Below are 21,055 nucleotides of genomic sequence, written 5' to 3'. Positions count from 1 at the left end.
CAGATACTGATGCCACCACCAGTTTAAACTTACAAGAGTAAAGTCCTGAATCAGTTAGAGACTTAGAGAATGCTCACCACTGACGTATGGTCCCAGGGGCATCTGGCTATAGTTGACCATGGCTGTCCCACCAGGCCCTCTGAATCCTCCTCCAAAGCTGTTACTGTACATCTGAGAGCATCCGAATGAGCCCTGGGGAAAAGGCTTAAGACACACAATAAGGCTGAAATCTAAAGCTACTGTTAGCTGGAGGTGTAGATTTACCCAGACTTTATACGGGATTTTAAATTCTCATAACATAATCAACAATGCTAAAACTATGTGGCCAAAACTATGTGGACGCACATCCAGAAATTAGATAATTCATCCAAACCCACTGATTTGGACAGGTCATCCACATACCTGTTGTGGAGGCGGCTCGTTGCCTCGGCTCGTGAGTCGGCTGAGAATGCTCCTCTCGGACATCTGCAGCCGGGCAGATACGGGAGGAATACGGGACAGCATGGAGGGCAGCCGCGTGACATCAGCCTTCATATCACTCAATAGCTCCTCCAGCTGGTTCAAAACTGCAAGAACACCACCATACAATCACTGCAGGGGATATCTCCACATTATGTACATGAGGGCTGCAAAACATACATTGTTTGTTGATCAGTTTCCCTTATATTAACCCTGGAAATACTGATGATCATAGAATGTTGGGATATGCAGCCAATACAAAGGGTCAGAAACAATGATAAACGATGCCAGATTTACTATGACGTGTAGGGGTAACATGTTTGCTCATTCCCAATCGAGGATTACCAATGTGTTTCTTTTATTTGTGCGAAAAGTGACACTTTCTGGATGCCCCATTAGTAATTCATAAACCACATTGTCATGCAAAAAATGCAAATCTGAATGATTCTGATGGTAATCCTGTGGGTTTCATTATTTCATTATCTGTTCTATAGTGTTTTTAAACATATTTGGTTTCAAAAGCCAGTCTTAATGCATGTATTATGGTTGGGCATTTAACTACTAGCATCTCGAATTGTTAAACAAGTACTCATGTTAATTAACCAACTCTGATTGGCAGTGAAAAAATCTGATTATTCTGCTGCTGGAATGAATTAAAATAGTGAAAGTCTTTTCGTTTTTCATTCATTTTTGTTTGTCTTTTCATTTCTGATCATAGATAATAGTTTTCTGTTACACATCATACCATTTTGATGTTTTTGTCCAATATTTTTAAAAACGTTTTTGTTTTTATTATTTGCAGTATTTTACCAAACATGTTACCTGAAAATACTCAGGTGAAGCAGGCAAGACAATGCTTATGAGAACTGCTTAAGACTGCGTAACCTGAGTAATATATTGTTTAAAATCCTGTAGTATTACTTTACTACGTCAGTACACATGCTTCTTTCGCTTCAGGTGTCGGTTCTCTATTTCTAAGCTTGTCCAGTAATGCATGTGAAAGGCGTGTCCTTTAGGGGTAATTCAAAGTGTGAAATACACTTCCTGACCAGCTTCCTGAGTCCAAGAGCAAGAAATACCAATTCTAATATGTCAATTTTGATCGGCTGTTACTGAGATCATATATACACAGTGGGGGCTAGGCAGCTGGTAGTTGTTCAGTGGCCTAATGTGCTGCCACTATGGCCTGGGGTGTTGCGGGCCATTAGTGTCTGGTGTCAGAGAGTACATTTGGCAGTGCTCTGTCCAGGTGGGCATCTATTAACTGGTGAATCAGAGCTGGGTACCAGGAGCTTTCCTCAGAGTGCATCAGCTGCACGGCAATGCCAGATCGACAGCGTATTGAAAAGAGATGCTGTGGCACGCTACACTTGTATCAGTGGAGACACGTGTTGAAGCCTTACCCAGCCAGTGTTTAGAGTTCTTATTTAGCTTTCTGAGGCTGCAGAATGAACATGGCTGGAAGGTTAAGCTGGGTTAAACAACACCGTTTAAGTCAGACAAACCTTTGTGCAGAACGGCATTAGCTGGCTTGTTGCCAGCCAGAGACTCTTTGGAGAGGTGCTGGTGGGACTCGGCCAGGCACTCAACCTCAGCGAAGCGTGTGTTCAGGGCCATGGCAGGGTGGCCGGCATCTTGCGTCATGTTTAGATAGGCCGCCCTGCGCAACTGCTCTTCTATCACCAAAGCCTGCTCCAACAGCTGAGACGGCCAGAGAGAGAGAGAGAGAAGACTTTTACCCTGAGGCGGTCACTACATTTTTGTTCTTTACTCAGACTTCTGACACTGATGTCAAGTCCATTACCAACAAAATCAAATAAAAGTGCCATCGAAACGGGGTGGCAGATATGAGATCAGGCGGTCCAGGGTGAGGCAAACACAAAATCCACAATTTTCTGCTAGGATTTACAGAGCAAGCAGCAAAACCATTAGAGAATAATGTCATAAAAGAATTAACATCTACTAAGATTTTTTATATATTAGTGTACACGTGGCTGCAGTAACATCCTCTGTTTTCCTTTGGAGTCAAATTGGAGTCTTTAAAAATAAAATTAATCTCTTGGAGTTGTAAAAACACTCCCAAAAAGACATTGGAAACAAAGAAGAGAAAGTGTGGTGCCTTTGTTCCCTTGCAACATGTTATATAGATCTTTTATGACAGTATTTTGTCTTTGTGTTTCACGTAATTCTCCCAATGCTTTTTTTCCCTTTTTCTTCCTATTTGGTACAGCCGATTAACCCTCTCAAGTCTATGAACACGCCAGGCTGTCAAATGTTTCAAATGTTTCTATGAATGTCTTTGCGATAAACAGTGCAGACATACGGCTCAAATATTTCCTGAATCTGTGGAGCCCACCCTGCATCTCATTGCCAGATGTACGTGACTCACATCCAGAGTTACAAGGCTATGAAGACTAGTCGACATACTGGCCTCTGCCTCATGCCCTGCCTAACTGGTGGATTTCTGAGCGTCACTCCAACTCATCCCAAAGATACTGGATGGCGCTCCAACACTCCACAGAATGCAGTTCCACCACTCCACAGCTCATTGCTGGGGGCCTTCTAACCCTTAAGTCAGTTGGTGTGGCGCAACAGATAACACCACTACCGGCCAGTAAGTTACCACGCCACATGGGAGACTGGGGTTCGATTCCTGGACCTGGTTGACTGTGTTGCGCTACACCAACAAGAGTCCTTGGGCAAGACTCCTAACACTACATTGGCCCACCTCTGTAATACAAGTAACCTTATAAGTCGCTCTGGATAAGAGCGTTAGCTAAATGTCGGAAACGTAAATGTTTTGCATAGCTGCTCCAGAGCTTCCCTTTCTACTGACGTAGCTCATTTATGTAGACTCACTTTGAAACGTCGCGCCAGGAACTTGTTCTTCATCTCCAGGTAGTTGCCTTTGTTCATCTCGGTCTTGAAGGGTTCGTTGAGGATGGCATAGCGAGGGTCATTCTGGATGTCCTGCCAGCGCGCATAGCCATGGCTAATGCACAATTGGTCAAGGGGCCAAACGTGGCTAATAATAGTGTAAGGGGCCAAGGTTATGCTATATAAATGAAGCTTGTGAGAGGGTTGAGAAAAGTTGAAGTAAAAGCTCACATACCCTGTGGTTCGATTTTGGCTGTGGCATACAAGTGTTCCAGTACTGCAGGTGTCGCTATGACATTTTAAGGTAATTTTCATTACTACTGGAAGAAGAAGGCAGGCTGTAAAGGAGTGTGGTTGTTCATTTTTCTCTTAATTTGAGTGATTTTAGGAAGAGCGCCAGGATGCTTATTAAACTCTCACAGTGCAAGGTTCATAGGTATGATTGTGTTTGTGTGTGTGTGTGATAATATACTATTGATAATCCTTGCATGTGAAAGCATACCTGGCCAATAAAGCTTGATTCTGAGTGAGTGTATGTTGGATTTATCGTTTTGCAGGGGAGGTACACTGGACGACCAAAATTTCAGTTCATCCAGCACCAAACATAACAGATTATCAACAAAAAGACTTGTCCGCTAGTGCCTTGAGATGGAACAGGGGGACGGACTCAGATAATATTTTGGGTTTGGAGTCCAGATAGGCTTTTCTGTGGTCTGTGCATAAAACCGGCGCCCCCTTCCTTGGAGGATTTGGAGGTGGATGCAACATTTGTTCGTCACAGAGTTGAACTCTGCATATATAAGGGGCTTGAGGGCCAGGAGGAGGAGTTTGGAGGATGGTACATCTCCCATTATTGAGTTATGTCATAACTCCTAAACTTGGGTTTGGATTTCAGCCACATATGGCTTAAAATTCTGTTTGGCTAAGAATTCCCATTTTGGTGCATAACTAATGATTTTATTGACTAGTGAATAATGAACTCATTTAATTAAATGATTTGGTTTATTTTATCACGTTGTAATTTTATCACTGTCACTATTTATAAAAGCAATACGCCACTCAACTTATCATAGTTTGTTCCACTGATTTACCACAGTTAAAGAGTGTTAGACCTGATGTAAAGTGGGTTCCACTGTTAAAAGAACAAACTGAAGATCTTTTGGACAGCATGGCAATAAATGCACTGAGCCAAGATTACACCGTATAAAAGGGGCGGCTCTGCTTCTTTCTTCACCATGCTTTTTCCTCTTCAGCTACATCAAACTAAAAAAGCACAAAAGAATGAAACAGGTACCTGCATTCAACATATTGCTTTAGATCTTCACAACACAGTGACAACTTGTCTGGAACTAAAAGAAGAGTGCGCACTGTTGTTGAAACCCGACTGAAATGCGACGGGGAAAAGCGGCGGGGGAGTTAAAAAAGGATACGTTACGATGCCAGCCAGCAGCCAGTAGTCGTGGCGACGATGCCAGATGTCGTACATCTTGCCAGATGACACGGCTATGCGCTCTTCGTTCTGCCACAGAGTGTGCAGCTCTGAGAACACACATGCAAACACACACGCGCACAAATCCATTTCATGTTTACAGCTACCATCATCTGCGCGTGATTTCGCTCGCACTGCTGTAATGGTCCCTGAGGGAGAACCTGCCGGAAGGAAGTGTTTTCTCGCCTAAACTCACCTGTGAAGCCTCCGTCTGCGATGTTGAACATGAAGCGCATCTTGGTGCCATTCTTGTCGTCTTTGTGGCTCTCGTCTGCCTCATCCCTCGCTTCTTTATCTCCGTTCAGCTGCGTCTCGACAGCGTCCTCGGATTTCAGCTCATGGGGAGCAGCTGTGGAAACTGACAGGTTTGGTACATCTGAGTGGAACAACTGATTTAACACTCCGCTCTGCAATATTAACCCGCAGTTACCACCAGCATAGACAAAATCATGCTGTAATTTGTTACTAACAATTTATCATTCATAGGTCATTGAACCAAGTGGGGAAAGTGCAAAATGTACAGATTCTAAGGTTTCAATCCATACCTATTATCTATTTTGGATTATGTTTTATTTAAATGTAATAAAAGGTTACTGTTTTGCATATATTTAGGGATATGTATATATCTCAGTTTGTTCCTGTGGTACATCACACAGTTTCTAGGTGATTTATGTGGTTGTTGCTTGGTGGTATTCCAGGCAGTTGCAATGGTAATGTTATGCAGCTGCTATGGTATTCCAGGTGGTTGCTAGTACAATGCTAGCGGGTTGTTACATGATTGCTAGGTTGTTTTTCGATGTTTGTTATGACATCACTAATGGAGGTAAAATGCTCTCTCTTTCTTTCTCTCTCTCTATATATACTCAAAAATGTATTAAGTTTAATTAATAATAAATAAATGTGTGTAATAATTAAATCATAAATGATCTTAAATGAGTATAAAATACTTCATTGTTATAATTTAAAATGTGATATAGAAATGACTGCTAAATGTTTTTTTTGTGGTAATTCACACAGTTTCCAGGTGATTTAAGTGGCTGTTGCTTGGTGGCTGCTGAGGCATTCCGGGCAGTTGCAATGGTGCTGTTATGCAGCTACATTGCTAGGCACCTGTTACATGATTGATAGCTTGTTCCTTACTTTACGTGAGGTGTTTATTATGACATTACTAATGGAAGTAAAATGCTCTACAAATGCTCTTAACAAACAGTAGCTAGAACTCCCTCTATCTCACAATGTTACTGGTGCTGGGAGGGTGAAAGCTAGTATGTGCTTCCTCCGAGCCACATAAAACCAGTCACTGCATCTTTTCAAACAAGCACTAATGCAACATCATTATCTTTGTATGTCAATGGCGAGCAAGGACAATTATGATTTCTGGTTTACTGATGGAATCATTCATTAGCAAGCTCCAACTTAGGACAAATAAAGGTGCTTTGGAATCAATAGAGGACTTAAAAAACATACTACCCTGTATAACAGGATAAATACAAATAATATAAAGTCAGTGTTCAGAGTGTTCTGTTGGTCAGTAAAGTTACTGATATGTTGGTTGAAGGATTACAGTTAGACGTACACAGGCTGCAGACTCCTCCGTAAACTCCTGCCACTATATGGATTTGTTGATTCATCACAATATGATTTTCTTTAATGAATCACTAATTAGAAAAAGTAGGTGTTGGATGGAAACTGTAAATACTGGTAGCACCTGACACACTCATATACATGCACTGTTCATTTATTTGCTCATGTTCATTCTCTGTTAGTTCTAATATATAACATCTTATTTCTAAAATATAACATCTTATTTTTCCACATATATATGTGACTTTTACACAACACTGAATCTCACTCTGACCTGGTTTCTGTTCTTTATCCTCTGATTTCACCGGCATAGAGTCACTCTCTGATTTCTCAGCTGCATTCTCTGTGTCTTTACTTTGCTCTCCTAGAAATAAACACAGTCATTCATCATTCATCATTGTTCAGCTAAACTTGAAGCAAAGGTGAAACTGAACATTCTCACCCGTAGGTGTTGACTGATTCTGACTGGTGGACTGCTCTGTCTGCTTGGATGCCGTCTGTGTTTGATTGGCCGATGGCTCTGCTTGGGAGGAAGTGTTTTCTTTCTTTTCACTCTCTTCATTACTCTTCTCCTCAGGGCTGCTTCTCTTCACTTCTTCACTCTCTGTGTTTTTTTCTGATGTGGGAGAAGGCTCTGACTCCTTGGATGACTAAGAGGAGAGAAAAGGATATCAGGAGAAATGCCCGAAGGAAAAACTATACTTTACACCACAACTTTGTCTGAAGGTTTAAACCAAACTTTTGTTTTTAGCCAGACAAATTTCAACCACTCAGAGAAAGATGAAATAAAACTTCAAAGTAATTTTTGGATTAAAAAAAAACTGTAACTGGTGTCAGAATTATCATAATTAATACAATGATAATTCCTGACAATGTTTTGCAGTGCGATATCACAATATTTCAAGAAATTATTACACTCTTATAGCCAATCGGCTTAATCATCATCATCAAAACTATCCAAAAGTAATATTCCACCTTAACCAAAGCAGGGATAAATGCAGGCAAACATTATTTTAACATGAAAATTTGAACTCAATCTGAGTTAAACAATTTGAGAACTGATTCCCAAACAAACATAAAAAGTTAATAAAAATTTGTAAAAGTTTTGGTTCAGACTAATATTTCCAGTTCTACTACAGACTGTTATATCTGTGCTATCACCTCAGACTCTATGGGCTTGATGCTCTCCTGGTCAGTGGCCTCTTTGTCTTCTTGAGGGCCAGGACCTCCATCAGTTTTGTCTGTAAAATACAGTCAGTCACGAGAAAGTTGCATGGGTGTTTGCATGTTTGGGTATGATGGATAGATTGATGGAAGGGTGGGTGGGTGGATAGACAGATTGCAGATAGGTGACAGCTTAAAGGACAACCCATATAAACATCTTAATCATACTGGAATGATTAAGGATGGAACAATTCACCAGGACTACCTGATGGTACAGGTGTGCTGGGCTGTGTGGGAGCAGGGCTGGCTGGAACAGGAGTATTTGGGTCAGACGATAAACTCTCGGTCAATTTCTTCAGCTCCAGGCCTACAGGAATCAGCTCTGGAGAACTGTATTTACCATTCACATGCTCAAACTCTTGTACCTACATCACACATATACACAGACAGACACGTTTCAATGTGAAAGAGTAGTTTTGCATGTGGACAGTAAACCTGTATTGCTTTGGTTTGTTTTGTGTGTTATGTATTACTATGACAAGTGATTTCAGACATGTGAAGTCTAATAACACAGTAGACATAGACACATAAAGACCATGTCCTCCATTATTAAAGATACAACTCTATATACGTAAACTCAGGCACAGCCAAAATCCACTGTGTGTGAAATGTGCTGAGTTAGCCGTTACCTTTTTCCGAACCAGAGACATCACTCCGATCCTGGTGAGGACATGCTGTCGGGACAGACCTTCTCTCGGCACGCCGTCCGCAAACGTCTCTGCTCCATCCGCTCCTGGCTCACACAGGTGCCTCATAAACAATGAGACGTATGCCCTGAGAGAGAGGCACACATGCATCCACAGAGACACAAAACGCAGGATCATGTAGAAATATTAATTAGCACTTTAATAATAATTAACAATAAGTAACCAGACACTTATATCCATATTCATACATAATATATATATATATATAAATATATATGTCTTGTATTTTAATATTTGATCACTTCAGAAGAAATTAAGGAAAAGTATGGTGCTGCATGCAATGCATACAACAGTTGGGAATGCATTGAAAACACAGCTTGTTTTAGGCAGTGTATGTAACTAGGGCTGAAAATTGACAAGAACCCAGCAATTCTAAACATATCACGATACTGGGGTTACGATTCAGTTTACACTATGTGGACGGAAGTATTGGAACACCTGTATATCCATTGTTTCTTCTGAAATCCAGAGTATTAACAAGGAGTTCATCCTGCTTTTGTTGAAGTAACTGTCCCTATTTCCACTGCTCCATATCACAATGGGGGGGGGGGGTTTATACACCTCTAGCCCACACCTGGCATTAGGTTCAATAGGTTCATGTTCATCTGCTCCAGATTGTATTGGCAGATCTTCTTTACAGGGACTAGACAAGCTGTCTGTGTGCATGTGCACAAATATGTGTCAGAAACGCTGTGTCAGCAAGTTAAAGTAGCTGAATGCATTCATTAGAAGGAGTATCCAAAACATTTGGACATATAGTGTATTGCGATACTGCAAGATGAGATACAGCATTTGTTTTATTAAGAAAAACGTTCACCGTAGTCACAAAACAAAATGTCTCTGATTTATCAATATTTTCTTACGCCCCTATATGTAACAATACCTGAACTCCTTCTCACTCTTGCCCTTCAGGTCTCTGACCAGCCAGTGTGAGTTGAAAGCATCCTGTGGAGGCATCCCCCAACGCATGATCGCATTCAGGAACGCCTTCCTCTGACGTGCATTAAAACCGAGCACCTGGAACAAGTAAGACAAAATCACACACAACCCATTTTGTGCATTATTAGTTTATTATTATTATTATTAGTAGTAGTAGTAATAGTAATAGTAGTAGAAGTATAATGATATTCTTAATATTATTCTTCTAATTCTTCTTCTTCTTCTTTTTCTTCTTCTTCTTCTTCTTATTATGGTATTACTATTATTATTATTATTTTATTATTATTATTATTATTATTATTATTATTATTATTATTATTATTTTATTTTTGTGCTGTACTTGTGTCATACATTAAGACATACAGGATTAAGAGATTACCGTCAGTATACAATTTTCCCACTTAGCCCAAATGGGCTTCTTTACTTTTGAACTACAAAGCTAATGTAACTAACACGTAATATTTATGGTAAGGGGGAGTAGTAAATAGTAAATATGTTTTTCCCCTAAACAAACCCTTTAAAGTGGTATGCAAATTTCAGGAAAATACCCACCTCTATGTTGCCCCCTACCCTAGCCAGTAGTGGGGGAAGTGGTTTGTCCCGGTCACTCTTCAGCTGCCTGCGAGATTGCCGGCGTCCTCCTAGTAAAACAGTGTAACATTTAGTCTACAATGTACTCTCACCTGAACAATATATCACCAGTCAGTCCAATTATTATATTATTACATATAATAATTATATCATTACAGGTAATGAAAAATAAAAGTAAAAGTACTGGGTATTAAAAAGAGTCTTGCTCTGCTTTTGCTGAGTAACTGTCTCTACTGTCCAAGTAAGGCTAAGGCCAAGTACTGCTGTGAGAATTTGATCGCATTTAGCATCAAGAACATAAGTGAGGTCCCAGCCCACCTCATCCTCAAACACCTCATCCACAGTTCCACTGCTAAGCAGCTCAATGCTGGGGGCTTCATACTCTTCTAGCACATGCCTTGCATTAAGCATGGTGCCAACAGATTTATATTTATCTGTTCTATGATATTTATCTGTCCTATTCTATTGGCAGTACTTCTCTACAGGGACTAGACAATCTGTCTATGTGCATTTGTTGCAATGTATTCACTAGAAGCTGAACGAATTCACTAGAATTTTGCAGCTGTCGAATGAAAAACCTTTAGAGGAGAAGGTAAACCTTCCTAACTCTCAATAAAAGTCTGTGTAAAAAGATTTATAAGAAATGTTCTAATGTTCTATTCATAATGAAATTTATAAAAAAAATTCCTATAAAGGAAAGAATAACAGAATCCAATTATGTTGAAAAAGTGAAAAACACAAAATTGTGATTGACTGTGGTAATATGCATATTTCATTTTTAGTTATTTATTTGACCTCTGCAAATAAAATGTATACTCAAAAAACATACTCAAGACTGTCATACAGGATATTTTTATACAAATATCCTGTGGCTTTTTTACATACCCCCAACATTTTAATGAACCATATTGTTTGGGACACAGGGCTTTGGGACATAGGGTGTTTGTGATAGGTGTATTAAATTGCTTCATTAATGCAAATATAACACAGCTTTAGCATCTAAGCTTTTTTTTCATTCTAAGCTTTTGATCAGACTCTACTTTCCCAGTCTGTCATCATTCGGATCAGCGTTAGAAAACCATTATAAGAATAGAACAGTAAGAGGTATCAGACAATCCTGGTCAACCAAAGTCAACTGCTACGATGTGAGCATAGTAACCATAAAGAGCCTGGTAGGTCTCCACAGCTAAAGATTTGATGTCATAATGAAGAAAACTCCAAATGAGACAGGTGTGGAGTCACAGGAGACTTGAATGTGCACTCATACGTGAATGGTTTGTGTGGTATGAATTTACCAATATTGTACAGAGGAATGTAGAAAAATGCCTTCGTCCCAAACACTATAGAGAGCACTGAAAATATGGCAATTTACATGACTGTGTGATCGTGCAAGGCCTATTAGCAGCTCATCAATGGAACTAGAACCAAGCTGACACATCTGTATTGTTTAGAGTCAGTTCAGTGAAGTGGGTAAGGAAGACAACATTACTAACCTTCAGGCCTCTCCTCGAAATCTTCATCCTCATCCTCGGACCCCACTGAGTATTCGGACTGATTGTCTGAAAGATCGTCCTGCCATTCTGAGCACCAGGTCAGCAAAACATAGCACACACACATACGCACAGTGCATTCACTACTGCGGAAAACCCTATGACTGCTTTCCTTTCAGACCCAAAGTATCTGAGAGACTAAAATTAATGGCTGCAAGAGAGTGTATGTGTGTGAGGGCGTGTTTACCTTGGTCCTCCTGAGAGGTGTCATTATAGTTGACCTGTTTGCGGATGCGTTTGCCCTTGCCCAGATTGCGTGCCAGGTCCTCCTGCTGCTGTTCATAATGATGCCGTAGGAGCTTCTCCCAGTAATCTGGATCCACATTCTCCTCCTGCTTAATAATCTCTCTCTGAACTTCCTCCTGCAGGGTAGGGGAGAGTCCCAGACATATGGAGTCAGCAAAAGACTAGGTGGTAAGGTGAGGCTTCTTCCCTTAAGCAAAGGTTTAAGCAATTTGACTATTTTTTTTCCAGAGTGCATATGTAACTAAATAACAAAATTAAAAGTAAATACATTTTGATCTAAAGTGTCAGAACTTATTATACTGGTATAATTAAGCATTAATAGTTAATAGTAAAATTATTCAGTGAGCATGATTGGCCTTGCGCTCTCTTTTTGTGAGTACAATTGGCCTCCCTCCTCAATCAGTGAAATGGTAGCCATCTTAGCATCTAAGCCAAGCTTAGGTAACAGAACTGGCAGTTAATGTTCATCTCCAAGCATGTTCAGCTCTCCAGTGTCATTGCATTAGCAGCAGTTTAAAAGGCTAATGTGTGTATCTACAGATAACCGCTGTGTTTTAATTATCTTATAACATTTATAGATAGATAAAATAGATTATTAGTATTAAAATGACATTTTACAGTTAATATACACAGTAAGGTCTTGTATATAAGAATAGGGGAGACTTTATTTTTAGGTCCATTTCCTAGATTTTTTAGATTTGTCCTTGAGGTCCACTTACACTTACTTGTGTGGTTATAAGTCATTTTTATGACACTTTTCTGTTCTGATTGACTGCCCTGTTTTGTGCCACATTCAACTAACTTGGGAACTTTCTAACTCAGAACCGCTTTTGAGAACTGCAATTATAAATGGCTGAATAGGCAGAGATATGTAAACAAACATTAAACAAACAAATAAAACAAATTATTTATATATAACAGAACTACTAAATTGCCTGCACAAAAACATACATACACACTAAATATACACACTAAATAACATAAATAAATACAAATAAAAGCAATGATATGGAATCACAGCTGTCAATGAAGTCCTCATTAAATATTTTTTCTAATATCAAGAACAAACTCAACCAACCAACCACACAAAAAACCCTGATTTCAGGCAGATGTGTAAACACCAGAACCTAAAAGAGACCCTTGACCCTTCCCCTCACCTCTCCGTCCTCCTCCCGGACCACGTACTGTGCCACCTTGAAGGAGCTAAGGTACTCGTTCATGTTCTGAATCTCAGTGTCCTCCGTGGCATCCTGACTGCGGTCCAGCAGTTTGGAGATGGCGTTGTCATCGTAATGTATCACGCTACCCTCCTCTCCATCCTTATTGTCCCCTAGAAGAGATACACACAGCTCAGTCTGACTCCATACACTCCTATGGAACAGACAACAGGCAGAAAACACAGCAGACATACACAACATTTTTAAAGGTATCAAGACCCAGCCTCTAATGAGTGAATTCAAAAGATAAGGTGCACCCATTGCTGAAGTCTAATGTAAAGCCTTCACATAAGAGTAGAGTTTGTTTCTGTAGTAAGAATAGGTCAATCTCTCTATTACTGCTCTAGATTTCCAACGAATGTAAAACGTGAAGGTGTCTACAAACTTATGGAAACATACACTACAGATAAAAAGTTTAACATATATAACACAAAACACAATTTGTTCCAAGTGTGTGCAGCGATGGCCTGTGCAGTAAGTGGTTGTAAATGAGTTAAGCTCCTGCTGATTCTCCTGCAGAGTTTTATTGCAGCTCTAATCAGATCCTCCTGATTCCCCCATTCAGGAGCTCCTGAAGGCTCCATCAACTCAATCAGGTGTGTTACATTAGGAGTGTGGAACGAATTAAAAACTGCTCATTGTGAGGAACTGTTCTCCACTAAGAGTGTAAAGAAGGCTTGAGAATGGGTACAGGTCTGCAAATGGAGCTGTTGGTAGCTGTCAAACACACATTAATTTTAAACATACATGTCATATATTTTACTTTCTAGACCAAAGAGTGTCTATGTGGAAACTAATCAGAAAAAAATACACATTTTGAATCAATGGTTGTGCTGTCACAACCGACACCTCAACAAGTTGAGGGATGATGCTCATGGATGCCATGTCTGTACTGAACAGCTGGTTCTGTATATTTCAGCCCATGCTGCTTCATTTACATACATATACATACATTAAAGGCACAGTAACAAACTCGTCCTACATTTTAAATTGCATACTACACACTAATGCTAAAAAATAAATACTATATATCTTAATAGTGTGAGTTTGTCAGGCTACTACACAAATATTAACAATAATAATATTGTTATTAGTATTATATTAACATACTACACTGTTTTGTACTAATAAGAAGTGATGAAGCGTTTGCGGTTCAGGTGTTTCTCTCATTTTGTAGTTGAAATATGTATTGTTAAATCAATGTTATTAAGTAGTTTATAAACATGAGGGATGTTTGACTGATATTTGTAAAACTGTCTTCTGCTATGTAAATTGTGGTGTTTGTTTTTAGTCTATGGAAGATTAAAGTTGTACATACTGAATAAACATTTCCCTACCAGAACCATATTTCTAGACCAATTTTAGGTTAAATGTTGTTAGGACTTCTAAAGTTAAAAATGGTGGAACCCCTGTAGCTTCAGCACCATTTAAGGTGGAATGAAAACATTGGTGCAGCCGTGTGTGTTTACAGTGTAGCAATTCCCACCAGTTGCAGCATACTTGCAAAATGATTGAGATGCAAAATGTGTTAGAAAAACTAAATGATGTAATAAACCATTATAAATATGTGTCTTTTGATGAAATGACAACTTGCTTCCATGTTCTGGCCTGCAGCAGAAGCCACCAACAGGAGTATGTGGGCATACCTGACCTGTGTTCATGACTACACAAGTCTTGTAGAGAGCATTATTTTTTTTTTTGATAAAATAGCATGGCTCGAAGTAAGGCTCTGAAAACCATGCACGTCTGGTGATGAGTAATAAGTTCACCCAAAACAATCACCGGGCCAGCTACAGCAGCCATAAAAACACCACTCAGCGTTCAGTCTGTGAGTTTCATGACCTTGGAAGCTCATGTGCCCGGAACAGTGCTACACCCAATCTGCTTGCCTTGGGGTGTTCCTGATCTGCCTTCCTGCACCTCCTATTTTTTCCTCTGGTGTGGGTCGAGTGACAAAAAGGGACTTTTTCAACCTGTTGCACTGTCAGTAGCTACGTTTCCATCCATAGGCATTTTCATATTTTTATTTCTCATTTAAAAAAAGAATGATTAAACAGTCAATGTAGCAATGGAAATGGAAACTGCTTCTTTGGTGTAGTAGGTGTCTAGTTTATAATGCAGAAAAAAAAGAACAGGTCTACACGGCAGAGAAACAGGATCTCACGCCTTACAGAAAATAAAATTAAATAAAATTAGCAAAATGCCCTGATTACACAGAACGTAATTAGAAACTTAGCTACTGGTTCTTGTTTCTAAAACAAACAAGCATGTGTGGTTTGCATACACCTCCCTAACATCTCTTCAGCACCTCACTCACTTAAAAGGACATTTAACATGAACTCTAGTTCAGTCCTATGAGAAGTCTAACATGGCAGCAACAGGCCTGGTCTTGCAAACTGGAGCTCCAGATAACGGTCAAAACATACCAATAGCTTCCACGTCATCTTTAAAGAGCTCCTCAGTGCCAAACTTGAGGATGTCATCCAGCTCTTGTTTGGACATGGATCCAGTTTTGGAACCTAACCCTGGCCGCACCACCAAGTGGGTCAGCATCATCTTGCGCTTGGCCACCTGAGTGATGCGCTCCTCCACAGACGCTCGCGTTACGAAGCGATAGATCATTACTTTCTTATTTTGCCCAATACGATGTGCTCGGCTGAATGCCTAAAGAAAGAGAAAAGAGAAGCAGACGAGAGTTGAACATCAAAGATGATTGTAATTTAATAAACATTTATGTTTAATGAAAAAACATGACTGTGTTTGTATTTTTGTACTGTATTATTATTTGTAATTATATCAAGTACCAAGTACTGTTCTTATTTAATATACTGGTATTTGAAACAATTTCTTAACAATAAATAACTTTTTTGGTACAACTAACATGAAAAGATGACAGGGTTGTAACGGACTAGTAAATTTGTACAAGCACAATTCTTGAGGTATAGGAGCTATTGTAGTTAATCCTGCCGTCCATGTGGCACACTAGGCTACAACACCATACTATACCAAAAATGTATTTTGTTGTGCGAGATTCCTAATGCTACATTCCCCAATCAAAACATAATTTCAATTACGTTATCAATCTGGAGAACATCTGACAAATGTCAGAAATGTGATGTAAGTCTATTTTCTCTCTTTTTTTCCTACCCAATTTTACAAATAATTTGAAATATTGTAAAGTTATAAGACACTAGCACCATATAACAGTCATTAGAACAGTGATTCTGAAATGTAAAACAGTAGTGTATCACACTGTGTTACCTGGATATCATTGTGCGGGTTCCAGTCAGAGTCGTAGATGATAACTGTATCAGCGGTTGCCAGATTGATCCCCAGTCCCCCGGCACGCGTGGACAGCAGGAAACAGAACTGCTGCGCCCCCGGAGCTTCACACGGATAAAAAGCAAATCAGTATGAATGCGTTAATGCACTAATGAGCAAGACGCTGCCCCCTGGTGGAGGCACCGCTTTGCTTCCAATGCAGCAAGCTTACCGTTGAAGCGATCAATGGCCTCCTGCCGTAGTCCCCCTGTGATGCCCCCATCGATACGCTCATATTTATAGCCTTCAAACTCCAGAAAGTCCTCTAGCAGGTCCAGCATCTTAGTCATCTGAAAGAAGTACCCAAAGGAGGAAAGAGGCATTTATTATCACAGTAGGAGGAGAGTTTAATGTGAAAAATTGTTAACACGTTAAAGGAACACTCAAGTTTCATCTCTGCCAGTCGCATCAATGGCATATGACCAGCTATCACAAACAGTAATTCCAGTTCAGAACAGAAAAGAGCTGACTCAAGGCAGTAGGGCTCATTGGGACATTATTGATTTTTTGAAGTTTACAAGATTTGTGGTAATCAGTGGTTCATTTTAGATTGTGTTTAAACTTTTCTTTTACTCAGATTTGATGCAAATAATTTTATACGTTGACAGTTTTATTTAAAATAAAATCTTACAATATTATTTTGATTACAGTATCGCAACACATGACAATATATTTTATTGCAATCCCAGATATATGTCACATTGCCAGGTTCTTGCCAATATACAGCCCTACTAGCGAGTGTTATTCTCCTAAATGTAGTCTAAATGTCTACTATTTCTCATTTTATTGTTACAATTTTTATTAGAACTTTTTTTTTTAAATATACATACTTATTTTTCATCTTTTTCACTTGTTTAGGTGTTTTTTTTATTAAGTAAAAGAGTCCTTATTCTTTTGGCAGGAAATTTTGCTTTATTCAAGAAATACGGCTTGAAACAAACTAAATTATCTGCCAGTGGAATAAGACACTTTCAGGTTACTTAAATAAGTAAAGATAAGTTAGAAATAAGGTAAATAAAGTTTAACTATTTGATTTTTTTTTACTAATTTAGACTAATTTTCACTTGCTAAGATATACTTTTTTGCAGTACAATTATTCTATACAAAAGAGGTACAAGACCATGTGCCCTTTCCTTTAGCTCCTTCAATGCTGCACAGATCACCATCAATATGCATATTTATGCGTAAGATCTGGCAAAAGGACAAGGGTGGTGAAATGAAAAGTCAAATCAGAGGAAAACAAGATACAGCTGCTTTAAAACGCCTCATCCAGCATCCGATTAATGTGTGTCGTGATTACGCACCCAGTGTAATAGAAACACATCTGAGGAATAAACAATAACGTGCAGATAAATATAGGAGCAGCCTTTTAATTTGTCATCTCCCATTTGGAAAGATAAATGTGCTCCATTCTCGCTTCCCATTCAAGCCCTACCCTGTAATTAATCTTCCGCTCAAAATAAGAGATACGGTGGCGGATGTAAACTGCTTTATTGTTATTCGAGCTGTTATTCTGCCGTAGTTAATGACCTGGGAGAAAATAAGGACTCGATGTCCTTCGTCTTTGAGCTTCTTCAGCATCTTCTGAAGGAGAGTGAGTTTGCCTGAGGACTTCACCAGTAGGTTGCCGTCGTAAGAGCCATTGGGTAGCACCGGCGCCTCCTGTGAACAAATGTGACACAGCAGGAGACACATATGAAGCACTTTAATTTAATGTCTGGGAAAAGCTAATGAGAGATTAAAGCAACAGTTTAATTAGTAAATCAAATTGATACAATTTTCCGCTTACCCCAAATGTAGTTGATCGGTCAAGACATGTCTAGTGTCTTGTTTGCTTAAATAGTTCTGTACTGCAGCTACGAGGCTAGTGTAGCTAATGAGTAATGGACATTTACGGCTATCTGGCTAACACTGTGCAAACTACATTGTCATGTGAGAAAATTAGAACTACCCCTGGTTTGGAATGAGCTAGGCCCATTATACTGGCTCCACTTCCCACAGAGGAGCACTTTGTAGTTCTATAATTCCAGACTGTAGTCCATCTGTTTCTCTGAATACTCTGTTAGCCTTCTTTCACCCTGTTCTTCAATGGTCAGGACCTCACATGACCACCATATGGCAGGTATTATTTAGGTGGTGTGTCAATCTCAGAACTGCAGTGCCATTGACATGGTGATGGCGTGTTAGTAGTGTGTGCTGCTCTGATACGAGTGGATCAGACACAGCAGTGCCGATGGAGTTTAAACACCTCAGTGTCACTGCTGGACTGAGAACAGCCCACCAACCAGAAATATCCAGCCAACAGCATCCTGTGAGCACTGACAAAGGACTGAAGGATGACCAACACAAAGTGTAAAGCAGCAGATGAGCTTCTGTCTCTGACTTTACATCTACAAGGTGGATCGCCTAGGTTGAGGTTTGTAACAGAGTGGACAGTGAGTGGACACAGTGTTTAAAAAAGGTGTGTTATGTGTCTATGCATCTTACATGGTGTTAACAGGTGAATTATAGCTACACTAGCCTCAGTGCAAAACTGATGGGGCAAACTTTGTCGTAGCTTTTTTAATATTTTTGGGGTAAGTAATTAAGACTACATACATTGAATTTGTAAACTATTTCTCTAGTACATACAGGACAAGAAATCTATCATGTTCAATGCCAAGTGAACACAGTGGACTAAACATGCCCGTAATAAGGCTTATGCAACAGAGATATATCAAAGACGTTCTTGTTTTCTGAACATTAAACACTGGAGGTTTGTGTTCTTTAGCAGCATCCCTGAAGACTGGAGAAAAACAACGCTGTCTTCAGCAAGAGTCACTTTTACACAGCTGTTGTGTAACTCGGTCTCATAGAGAGCTAAAAATACAGGAAGGCATTCTTTCAGCTAAGGTGTAAATTGAGGTCAGTGTCCTGTTGGGACATGCAAACTGTCAATCGAAAGTTTAGGCACACCATGCGTTCTTTTAAAATCTTAAAAAAAAAAAAGTGGAAAAAAGTCTTTGATTTATTGATTGAAGTCTGTGATTTTCAGTGTTAGTTTTAAATTAAATATGAAAAAAGTTCATTTGTCACATGCACAGTCATACATGGTACAGCTAGCAGAGAAATGCTTTGACGACTGTCTGGTAACAGAAAATCAATATACAAGACAGGATGGATCGTATATAGGAACGAAAAGTTAAAAGATAAAAAATTCTAAATTCACAAATGAAACAATATAAAGTAAAATACACGCATATAAAAATATATAAAAAAAAACAGACATTTAAGAAAATAAGTGCAATGTATGAGCTGTGGATAGGGGTATAGTTTCAACAGAGTGTATAAAGTGCAGTGCACAAAAATAAAATAAAATAAAATAAAATAAGGGTCTGTGTATTGCTGGTTTCAATCCCAGGTTATGCTGCTTGCCATCAGCAGCCGGAGCCCGAGAGAGCCTTGCTCTCTCTAGGTGGATAGATGGCTCGCTCTTCATTTCATCGCCACAGATGTCTGCTAGCCAAAGCATCAGAGCTAGGCATCTGGCGCTTTCCTCCAGATTCACAAAATACCTACAAAGCATTTCGAAATATTGCTTATCCTTATATTTAGATTCAGCTTAATGGTCATCAAATTTCTGGTCTTTATTGCTAGGTCTAAAAATGTCAGGTTTTGTCTATATGATGTTTTTTTTTTTTTAAAGTTATTTTTAAAAGCTCATATTACAACTCTTTTGGTCCAGAAGTGCTTTAAATAGCTGACAGGTTTGAGGGCTGATGAGTGCTGACATCACAACAAGGGGATCAAATGCAAGCTCTTTAGCTCTATTTTCAAGGTGGATTTTTTCACATTTGTTCCTCAGTTTTGCATTTTTTCTATATATATAACAGCGGTTAAAGCACTAGGTTATTGATCACATGGTTGTGGGTTTGATACCTGGTTCAGCTAAGCTACCACACTCTTTTCTCCAGGGGCACTATATCATAACTGTGCTCTGGGATGTGGATATGTATAAGGTACTCGACTTATTATGCTTTTCTTTTGCACAAAGAGTTTCTAAAAAATCATGTTGTTTTTTGAATAGTATGTTAACCTCTGAAGCCTCCTAATGGAACCACTGGCTGTCAACTGGGTTTTTACATTCAAAGCATTCCTTGCTTGTTTGTCAAATATTCAAAAATGTGGATTTTCAATGCATTTTTCAAGAAGAAATCTGTTGTCAGTCAACTGCTGTCAGTCTGCAGGCATGATCTTATTGGCCAAAAAATGTACACTGTTAAAAAAATATGTGTAAATGTTTTGTTTTATTAATAAAGAATAGTTGTGTTCAAATCACAATTTAAAAGATGTTAAAAAAGATTATTCATGTATTCAATTTAATATAACATAATATATTTATAATTATAATGATATTTTTGTTGTTTTTTACACTGTACAGTGCTTATTTTTTGTATATTCAAATTTTGACAGACCCTATTCCTCACTTCTATCACTTAAGAATAACAGTCTGCACTGTTTTTCTTAGAACTACTGAACAATAAAACTTAATTTGCACTAAACATATAAGAGTCTAAAGAATTTAAAAGTAATGCTCAGAATTTGGAAAAGCATTGTGACGGCCAGCGTATGCACATATGCACACTCACCACGGCCGCCACAGGGAACAGGTACGGGTGATTGCAGCATTTCTTCAGGTCCATCATGATGTTAAGCAGAGAAACCTGGTTCCCTCCTCCCTTGGAGTTCAGTGCTTCAAAATTCCGTGTCAGGATGAACTTATAGTACTTCCTGGGTGGTAGAAGAACAATACAGATAAAGCTCTGAGCATCACAGCTTGTGTTTTATTGTATGCAATTACATGCAATTAGG

The 21,055-nt window shown here is 39.1% G+C and overlaps 1 protein-coding gene across 3 annotated transcripts in view; it reads right to left on the bottom strand.

Moving 5' to 3' along the window:
* The window catches only part of chd5 (chromodomain helicase DNA binding protein 5), a 68,030-nt gene that overhangs the window by 4,204 nt on the left and 42,771 nt on the right, over nucleotides 1–21,055 (bottom strand). Inside the window, exons 19-39 of one of the 3 annotated variants that reach the window (XM_072666479.1) lie at nucleotides 20,833–20,974; nucleotides 17,735–17,866; nucleotides 16,377–16,494; nucleotides 16,145–16,269; nucleotides 15,310–15,547; nucleotides 12,824–12,996; nucleotides 11,608–11,782; nucleotides 11,364–11,450; nucleotides 9,832–9,920; nucleotides 9,224–9,357; nucleotides 8,263–8,407; nucleotides 7,839–7,998; nucleotides 7,571–7,650; nucleotides 6,852–7,059; nucleotides 6,684–6,773; nucleotides 5,022–5,174; nucleotides 4,767–4,875; nucleotides 3,319–3,451; nucleotides 1,965–2,160; nucleotides 403–566; nucleotides 78–204 (exon numbers count right to left, since the gene is read on the bottom strand). In XM_072666479.1, the coding sequence (XP_072522580.1) occupies nucleotides 78–204; nucleotides 403–566; nucleotides 1,965–2,160; nucleotides 3,319–3,451; nucleotides 4,767–4,875; nucleotides 5,022–5,174; nucleotides 6,684–6,773; nucleotides 6,852–7,059; nucleotides 7,571–7,650; nucleotides 7,839–7,998; nucleotides 8,263–8,407; nucleotides 9,224–9,357; nucleotides 9,832–9,920; nucleotides 11,364–11,450; nucleotides 11,608–11,782; nucleotides 12,824–12,996; nucleotides 15,310–15,547; nucleotides 16,145–16,269; nucleotides 16,377–16,494; nucleotides 17,735–17,866; nucleotides 20,833–20,974 (2,978 nt within the window). Of the gene's footprint in view, nucleotides 1–77; nucleotides 205–402; nucleotides 567–1,964; nucleotides 2,161–3,318; nucleotides 3,452–4,766; nucleotides 4,876–5,021; nucleotides 5,184–6,683; nucleotides 6,774–6,851; nucleotides 7,060–7,570; nucleotides 7,651–7,838; nucleotides 7,999–8,262; nucleotides 8,408–9,223; nucleotides 9,358–9,831; nucleotides 9,921–11,363; nucleotides 11,451–11,607; nucleotides 11,783–12,823; nucleotides 12,997–15,309; nucleotides 15,548–16,144; nucleotides 16,270–16,376; nucleotides 16,495–17,734; nucleotides 17,867–20,832; nucleotides 20,975–21,055 lie in introns of all 3 variants that reach the window. The other 2 variants (XM_072666480.1, XM_072666478.1) reach the window with 2 other exon arrangements.

This window comes from Salminus brasiliensis, chromosome 21 (genome assembly GCF_030463535.1).
Source record: "Salminus brasiliensis chromosome 21, fSalBra1.hap2, whole genome shotgun sequence".
Taxonomy (NCBI): domain Eukaryota; kingdom Metazoa; phylum Chordata; class Actinopteri; order Characiformes; family Bryconidae; genus Salminus; species Salminus brasiliensis.
This window is presented reverse-complemented; position numbering and strand designations above follow the sequence as displayed.